General features: G+C 32.9%; 1 protein-coding gene across 1 annotated transcript; it reads left to right on the top strand.

The window, feature by feature from the left end:
- Positions 1-507: 507 nt before the first annotated feature.
- Positions 508-8,776, top strand: LOC134243475 (uncharacterized; the record flags this gene model as incomplete). The annotated part of the gene is made up of 2 exons (XM_062725746.1): positions 508-1,312; positions 8,543-8,776. Coding segments are annotated over exons 1-2 (1,039 nt in total), but the record flags the coding sequence as incomplete, so codon positions are not given.
- Positions 8,777-10,177: the final 1,401 nt, after the last annotated feature.

The raw sequence follows: 10,177 nt of genomic DNA, 5'->3' as shown, positions 1-10,177 counted from the left end.
GACTCCCCGGGGCAGGGTCAAAATTCCAAAACCTTACTGCACATCTACGTGACACTACCAACCATCTCTTAAATGATCATTAGGCTACTAAGTAAAATTTATGAGGAGTTAAGGGAAGACATGGCTTTTTGCATAAAAAAACATCAAATTTTGACCCTCGTTTGACCCAACGGAGCAAAATAAAAATTCAAAAAACCTTACTACACATCTACATGACACCACCAACCGTCTACCAAAAGATGATTAAGCTACTGTGTAAAATGTAGGAGGAGTTAATGGAAGAAAAGTGTGACAGACGGACGGACGGACATGAGTAACAACAATATACCCGAACTTTCTTTAGAAATAGCGGGTAAAATGAGTAAATTTGTTATTTATAAACAGTGTATTCCTGATGTAGATATTTCTAGAACAATGTTGTAATTTACAGAGAAATCTCCCTGACGAAAGGAAATCAACACAGGATAATAAAGCCACAAGAAAAAAAATAGAAGTTTGATATCAGTGATGTATAGATTGGTGTTACAGAAATCTGTCAGAGTGTCAGGTATTAGTGAGTGTCTTCACATTACCCACGTGTCGACAGACCGGGTCTGGATCAATGATTATGACGGAAAACTCATCTTAACAAACACAACAGGAGACATTCTAGATCGTGTGACAGATTTAATTAATTGTAGTGGTGAAGTACATACAGTGACTTATATAGACAGTCACGATAACATCATCAAACTTTCTTCAGATAAAGTAAAGACCACAGTGATACCATGCACAGCGCCATGGAGACCACTGTGTGTCTACAGCTCCCCCTCCACAGGAGACCTTCTGGTCGGGATGTGGAATACTGATACAAAGAAAGGCCAGGTAAACCGCTACACGAACACAGGACGACACATACAGACCATACAACACGACAACACAGGTCAGAAACTGTACAGTTATCCTCACTACATAACAGAGAACCGCAATGGAGATGTTATTGTGTCTGACTTTGACCGTGATGCTGTATTGGTGACGGACAGTTCAGGAAGACATCGTTTCTCCTACACAGGTCCTCCATCAGGATCACTATTAAAACCACGTGGAATATGTACTGACGCGCTGTCACACATCTTGGTGTGTGATCGTTACACCGACACAGTAAAGATGATTGACCGAGACGGTCAGTACCTGACAGAGACAGCACAGCACAGGAAAGACACACCATGCGGCCTGAGTTATGATGATATCACCCGGTCCCTCTGGGTCGGTTCAAACAAAGACAACACAGTGAACATCTACAGACTTATCTATGGAAGGGGTGATCTGACTGGTAAGTAATACTGAAGTATAATTATATGTTTGTTTTCAATGTTTAGTGTGTACAATATATTGTAGTAATTGTTTTTTTTTTATTTAATAATAAGACATTAAGGTTTAAACATCTGATAGTTTTAAGTGTAATTACATTACATGGTTAAGGACGTTCGATCCTTAGATTTTGATCATATTTTGGTCAGGTCCTTTATTTATAAAACTCGGCATCATTTTTAAGTTTTAACATTAAATCTAAATGCTACAATGCAAATATAACTATGAAAAAAAGCGATTAAATTCCCTCTAAGTAGAATTAAGCTAGGGACTATATTTTGTGGTGGAAGGTTTTTAAGACGAATTTTTTTTCCATTTTGAACTTTAACAGTACTTTTATTTTGGATTCCTATTTACCATCTTGGTTGCACACAAAGCTGCTTTTTGCAGTGAAATGTGTTATACTGGCTCTCAAAAATCTATTAGATAATTTCGTATGAGTTCTATCAAAAAAGTGTGACAAATATATTAAATATATACTAAAAATCCGGAGGAAAATTGAGACAATTTTAAAAAAAAATTGACACTTTTTAGTAATATCTGAAAAATTAAATCATATATCCCATCTTCGTTGTTCTTTTCTAAACATACAAGATAAATTTGACCTGTTTGTTTGAAATCAGAAAAAGTTTAAGACACTTTAAAATAATTTTCTTGCGTATTAAATTTTCAATGCCAGAAAAATCACAATTTATTAGTGCAGAAAGGTCAAATATTTATTTTATGAAGGAATTTGAAACCTTTTCTTAGTCACAATTTTTAAGAGTCTTTTGGGCAATGTCCAAAGGTTCTTATCTTTAGATGATACATGCAGTTCTTTAAATAATCCATTCAGAAAAGTTCAATCACAGTGATTAAAAACATTTTGTACAAAGTTGACAGTGAGATATAGACACCATTGATCATGTTGCTCTGTCTAGGAATGTTGTGTATTTCTGTGGCAGGTGTTCATTAAATTTACACATTGTACATTCTACATACATGTATGTTACATGGATTTTTTGTTGATTTCAATGAAACAATTGTCAGCATTATAATGTCATATCAGTTTAACGCCCCCTCCCCAATTTTTAGCTCACCTGAACAAAAGGCTTAAGTGAGCTTTTCTGATCACATTTTGTCTGTCGTCCGTCCATCTGTCCGTCCGTCGGTAAACTTTTCGCCTTTTCAACTATTTCTCAAGAATCAACATGATCTATGGGCCAATTTTGACCAAACTTGGAACAAAGCATTCCCAGATGAAGGGTGGTTCAAATTATTAAAAAGAAGGACCAAGTCCTCTTTCAAGGGGAGATAATCAAGAAAAGATAAAAATAGGGTAGGGTGATTAAAAAATCTGCTTCTTAAGAACGAAAGAACGCCAGAAAAGCTGAAACTTATGTGGAAGCAACCTATGGTATTGTAGATATTAAATTACTAAAATCATGACCCCCGGGGTAGGGCGGGGCCACAATGGGTAATCTAAGTTTTACATAGAAATATATAGAACAAATATTTAAAAATCTTCTTCTCAAGGACCACTAGGCCAGGAAAGCTGAAACGTATGTGGAAGCATCCTTGGGTAGTTTTGATATTAAATTGCTAAAATCATGACCCCCTGGGGTAGGGCGGGGCCACAAGAGGGAATCCAAGTTCTACATAGAAATGTATAGAACAAATCTTTAAAAAATTCTTCGTTTCAAAATCCACTGGGCTAGGAAAGCTGCAACTTATGTGGAAGAGGCCTGGGGTTTAGTATATATCGAATTGTTATACCCCCCCCCCCCCGCAAACGAAGTTTGAGGGGTTCGTTTGCGGGGGAGGGGTATGTAGGAATCACCTTGTCCGTCTGTCCATTTGTCTGTGCAAATGTGTCCGGTCCATATTTTTCTTACAAAGGGACATTAGAATCTACTACTCTACATAAAGATTGCCCATGACCTAAGGGTTTGTTATGACCTTGACCCAAGATCATTTAGGGAAGTTCAAGGTCACTGGAAGAAAAAGTTCATAATTTGTGTCCGGTCCATATCTTTCTTATGGATAAACTTGGTAGGTTCTAAATTAACACAAAGATTTCCCTTGACCAAAGGGTGTGTCATGACCTTGACCAAAGTTCGGTTGGGGAAGTTAAATGTCACTGGAAGAAAAAGTTCATAATTTGTGTCTGGTCTACTTTTTTTTATTGATAAACTTGTTAGGTTCTCATTCTACACAAAGATTGCCAATGACCCAAGGGTTTGTCATGACCTTGACCCAAGGTCATTTGGGAAAGTTAAAGGTCATTGGAAGAAAAAGTTTACAATTCATGTCTGGTCCATATCTTTCTAATTGATAAACTTGGTAGGTTTTCGTTTTACACAAAGATTGTCCATGACCCAAGGGTATGTCATGATCTTGACCCAAGGCCATTTGGGAAATTTCAAGGTCACTTGAAGAAGAAGGATATGGAAATAACGAACAGTATTCAATCTCAACGTCCATTAAACAAATATACAAATAAGAGCAGAGCAAACACGGACCTCCAAAACATCAGAGGTGGGATCAGCTGCCTTGGAGGAGTGAGCATCCCCTGCTGACCGGTCACACCCGCCGTGTGCTCGATGTCATAATCAGGTAATAACGGAAAAAAAAATCCGTGGTCAATTCAGAGTATAAATAATGGACTAACAATTGGTATGAAAAACGTAAGTCAGCATTTCATTCAATGATAAATTGTATTTGCTGACAAGGTCATTGTATCGACCATCGAATTTACGAAATGATGACTATAAACGAGACTGTGATGAAGGTATATTGCTGCATAAGTAAGGGAAGTCGACGATAGAAAAGTTAAAGTCATCACGTTTATCATATTGGTTGTTAGATTACCATTAGTGTCTTTTTCAAGTAAAATATCCAAGTATGAGGCAGAAGTGTCGGACTCTTAATTTATGTGTGATACATATCTTTATTATGAAAAAATGTACTTCTGAAAAAACCCAGTGGGGGTATTTTGTCCCGTTTTGACAGTTCGGCTTGGCCGAGATCAGGTGCCCATGTTGGTTGCAGATTGACCAAAAAATAAAGTCAAATGAAAAGTATTATAAAAATGTTCTTTGTAACATAATATATCTGAAATTTCTGTCCATTTTTGTCAAGCGGTTTAAAAGATTTCGCTCTTACTATAAAAGAGACCCAAGAGGGCTACGGACTATACATATTCAGACATAACATTTATCTTTATCATATTCAATTGGACAAAAATATATAATTCAAATAGAAACACTTCACAAAATATTGTCTGAGCAAAAAAAAATCACATTATATAGTTAGTCCTTTCCAAATATAAATGTTACAGTATGTAAAGGACATGGGTTATTCTGTTAATCTTTGAGAGTTTTTTTACTCTTAATATTTGGACATTTAAAACAATATATGTTAAAATACTTTCATTTTTTTCAAAGAAACTGTATTTGGGAATGATAATTTCAAATATTCAGAGAAAAACTGCTTCAGGTATTTTATGATTGGCTATTTTGAGACCCTGGGCTACGGACTATACATAGAGTATTTTTCATATAAGAAGAGGCCATACAAAAAATAGCTGCTTTTATAAGTAAATATTTGTTAAAATTATTATCTTGGTGTTCACAGGTGTTTAAAAGATCCTTCCAGTAGGAAATTAAATAAATTTTTACAAATGTACTGTGGAAATTAACAAAAATAAATTAAAATCTAATATAAATTCCCTATATAAGTAAAATATGAATTGTCAGAACTAACTAATACATGTCAGAACCACAAGTAATTGGTGTTTCCATTACAAAATATTGTCTAAAACCATCTCAAGACCAAGAATAAACTTTAATTCAGCATCTTAGAAGGTCGAATTTTACGAAAGCACGGGGGCTACGGACTACACCGTTAAAAGCTCTATTGTGGACAATCATCTTTAAGAAAATATTATAATATGATCAATCCTTGGGAAATCTTTATTATTTTTGTTGGTTTCTACTAAAGTTCACAGAAGTTTTTAGTATTTATAATACTATATTGCTTAAATATCAATTTTCTAATGTACTGTGTACTTTCAATGCCAAATGGGATTCAAGTTCAAACAATAAAAGCATCACTGATGTTGAAACAAGGAGTTGGTCCTTATGTTTTTGGATCAAATCCCTCTTTTATGGGATGTGAAGACTGGTTGGTGAAAACTAGTAAACAGTTGAATCACATTTTGTGGTAGGCAGTCAGGAAAAAAAATCTCTTGCTGAATTAAAGTATTGTTATATGGTCTTTACAATTGGTAAATTATTTGAAGATATACAGCCCTTTTGTGAGTAGGATCTGTGTGGCCAAATATTCATTTTGAAAAGTTCCAAAGCTTATTATTACAAATGGATTGATAGTATGTAGCATAAGAAGGAAAATTTATCATATACATTTAGAAATAGACTGTGACCACAAACGGAACAGGACAGATTACAGAAGCAAACCTTTGGTTGAAAATATTTATATTTTGACACTATATTTTTAATTAAACAGTCGATTATGTATTTAAAACCACTGTATGTGTTCGAATGAACATATTGTTATGATGTTGTTATTGTATCAATAATGTATCTGACTTTTTCTGAGAGTTGTAATATTGGGGCTACGGACTATACAGGGCTACGGACACCATTCATTCTTCTATAAATTTTTGGGTGTTGTCGTAAAAGCTATTTATTACTGTTTTTATTCTTTACTGGTTATTATGAAAATATTACTCAAGAACATTATAAGTTATACATTATTCTGTTGAACACAAATAAAAATGAAATACGGGGCTACGGACTATACCAAAAATTAGATCAGTATGCAAAACAAATTACAAAATGTGCACACTATTTACCATATAACCACTATATTTTTCTTAAAGAACTTTTTTTCTTAAGTAGAATAAAATCTTTTAAACCCATTTTATTTGCTCTTTATCTGCTGGAAATAATGCATTTATTAAAACATTCAAAAATCTTAAATTATATAACAAAGGTATATCTGCATACATTTATTCATATTTTCCACATTTTTTATCCTTTTTCTGTTTTGTAAAAAGTAAATTTAACCTGAATGATTTCTTTATCACACAATGTATTTATTTTGGAATGCTTTATTCAAAATAATATAATTTAACCATTTTTTAAAATGTAAAAAATCAAGTGCAACAGCATAACGCTTCAAAAAGCATGAATTTGAGACTTTATTCTGTTGTTTTTTCAAAGATGCAGGTTCTATATATGTACTATGATACACCAATGGAAAGCTCTCAATCTGCTCTTTGCAATGCACCCAAAGACATTAAGAATAATTATAACTTTAAAGAGTTACGTCCATATAACATCATTCATGTGGAAATGGGCACCTAATCTTGGCCAAGCCGAGTTCTATTTAAAATCATGACCCAAGGGGGTAGGGCGGGGCAACAATAGGGAATCCATGAGATGGAAATCTGGTGAAGAACTTCATCACCCAAGTTACTCAGGTGAGTGATGTGGTGCATGGTGCCTTTTTGTTCTGCATTTATAATATTGTAAAGAAAATAAACCTTTCTAAAAACCAAAAGAAAAAATAATTCTTTTAGATTCAAAGAAAATAATGTGTACAAATGCAGATTGGCAAGTATTCGATGAACTTGAATAGTTGAAATGTATAGTGCTGTTTTGGTAGTAAAAGTGATATAAGGGGCACAGATATGACAGAAATCTATGTTTTCTGACTTCACCTTTACCACATTTATTTGTGTTAATTTGTTGTTTTAAACAATTCATTTTCATGATCAATGAATATGTTCACGGACAATGTTTTAATGATTTTAAAACTTCTGATTTTTTGTTAGATGGATTATACATGTATTTTTTTTTATTTTATGAATAAAAAATGCACAACAATATTCCTCTAAAATAACAGTATTATCCATATATGTAGACCTGAGATGGAGATTTTAAAAAAAAATTGCTTGATTTCATACCTTGTTCTTAGCCCCTGAGGTTAATCATATGATCAAAATAAAAAGTAATCAAATGATATTTTTGAAATTATTTAGGAAGATTAGATTAAAAATAAAAGAGAAGCATATCTTTATTTTTGAAATGTCTATATGTAATGAATTGACTACGCAGCATAGTTAAGGTTACAAATGGAAATATCGGCGATTTTTTTTAAGATAAAAAATACATACTTTATTAGGATGGGCGATTCTATTTAGGAATTCACTGATATCAAAAAATGTGATGTGGTTTAAATCTACATGTTTAGGACGTTACGATTTTTTATTTAGACTTCTCGTGTGATGTCGACGTCACATGACTTTGGCAATTATATTTGCAGTTTAGAGGTCATCTATAAATTTAAATACTGCAAGGGCATAACCAAGTTAAAAATTATAGTTTATTTTATAATCCTTTTCAACACTATATGTAGCTTGTGAAAAATGCTGCGAACCTAAATAGATTCCCTTTTTCAATTGATAAAATTTTATTTGTTGGACGGCAGGTTGAATATTTTGCTGGTCAACTATATTTAATATAGCTATAATTAATTTATTTGCAAGAGTTCTTGAGGTTCGCAGCATTTTTCAATTATCTTAATGCTTCTGGAGTTTATGTGTAAAATTTTGACAAGATACATTGAGACTATGCCCTTGCAACCAATCGATTTATTAGGGTCCTTCCATTACTTTTTCAAAGAATCTGCATACAAACACATGACAGTATCGCTTGTCTTGGGAATGCACGTTAAGTTTATAAAATTTTAATAAAATACTAAAATAGACATCGCATCCAAGTTAACAGCTTTTTATTTTACTGCAAATGATATTTTATTTGAGAACAAAAGACATTCTTCATTGTACAAAATGTGACTTGATCAGCTTTTCACTGTGTACAAACTGCGTCATTCTTATGAAATGATATCACATTGACAAGTGTATTGCGATCGATGCATCGTTTATATACTGTTGTGTGGGATTTAACAAACGACAAAACTGCATTTAATAGTAAGTTTGTATGTACTATACAGCTATCCAGCTGTTTGAAATAGTAAATAATTTAATTTTGTTGTATTTTGAAGACCTTATATTATGTGTAAGGTCATAGTAACCATTTCCCGTACAAATCAGGCCCCGCCTTCTTACTGTAACCTTAACTATGCTGCGTACAGTGTATTCAAGAATATTTCGTTTTTGTTTAAGATCCAAGTAGTGATGATCTGAATAAAGTGGATGAGTTAAAGAAGTTTCTGAGGAAGGAGAAGACAACTGTTTCCCATGCCAGAGGAATACTTGTTGGATGTGCTGAGGCTGGAAAAACAACTCTACTGAAGAGATTAAGAGGGCAACATCAAAATGTCAGTGAAGTTACAGAGTCCACCAGGGGACTGGAAGTCCATCATCATCTCTTTATTGTTAGACATGGAATTTTGGAAGGTAAAGATAATTTCTGATACATATTCATAGTACAAATGACAAACAAGTCACTTTTTAATCAGAAGAAGCCGACCTGAGTTTTTAGCTCACCTGAGTTGAAAGCTAAATTGAGCTTTTCTGATCATCCATTGTCCGCCGTTCGTCCATCTGTCCATACGTAAACTTTTCACATTTTCAACTTTGAATCAAGATTCATTAGGCAATTTTTAAAAAACCTAGTTTAAAACATAGTGTAAAACATCCTTGGATGAAGGATATGGAGATAACAAACAGTATTCAATATTAAAGTCCATAAAACAATACAAAATAGGAGTAGAGCAAACTTGGACCTCCGAAAGATCAGCGGTGGGATCAGTTACCATGGAGGATTTCCATACTTCGAATTTAGAAACAATAAATTATAAACAGAATCAACGAATTTAACTTTCATTTACCAGAATTGAATTAATTTATAAACATAGAAAATATCGCAAACAAGACACACATATACAATATGTACTCTCACCTCACATGAGGTGTAAATATCAAATGTAAAATGCGGCAAGAGTATGTTTTTTGTGTTTCCCTGTATATAAGGCTTTATAATCTTTATACTCTGTGTTACTGTAAATAATTTACTCAATGACTGAAATAAATGGGAATGTTTTGTAAAAATTTAACAATTTTTTTAAATCCAGCTCATTGAGTCATTCTCCCATTTAAGACTATGAATTCAAAATAATATGATAAAAATGCAACAACTAAATCTGTAATTTAAGCAAAAAAACTTTAAGTTAGATTTAAAAGATTAAACTTACTGCCCTCTTCACAAAACACGTTATCGCCATACATTCATATTCGAATGGTAATTAGATAAAATAAAGGAAAATTAGTACATACACTCTGTAATAAATAACAAAATGGATCAAACAAACCTGAGACCCAAATACCAAAAACTCTTAAGTTGATTGTAAAGAAATTGAATTCAAATAACAAATCTCCAAAAACACCTAGCCCGGGAAAAAACCAGGACTGGAATGAACTTACAAAACCATGTAACCAATGTGAAATCAAAACCAGTCACCCGTGTTAAAAGGTCTATAAAAGTAGCTAATATGAATAAGTTAAACCTGGCTTAAATTGCATTTATTTTAAAAAGTATATTTTTATTATCATTTATTAAAGGTAAATAAATTCAAACATACACATAATAATATTTGACGTACAATTCAAAATAAGCATTTTTTGACTAAATACATATTAATATCACATCATGACCCCGCGGGGTATGGAAGGGTCACAACTGGGGATTAATTTTTTACAAAGAAATATAAAGATAATATTAAAATTGTTAAATAAAGACAGACTTCATAAAAAATAATTAAAATTGTTTTCTCAAGAACAGGAAAGTTTTATGCTATA

The sequence above is a fragment of the Saccostrea cucullata genome, unplaced genomic scaffold (assembly GCF_032062105.1).
Source record: "Saccostrea cucullata isolate Sc308-1 unplaced genomic scaffold, CSIRO_AGI_Scuc_v1 ctg13565, whole genome shotgun sequence".
Taxonomy (NCBI): Eukaryota; Metazoa; Mollusca; class Bivalvia; order Ostreida; family Ostreidae; genus Saccostrea; species Saccostrea cuccullata.
Note: the sequence above shows the minus strand (reverse complement) of the source record. Positions and strands in the feature narration are given on the sequence as shown.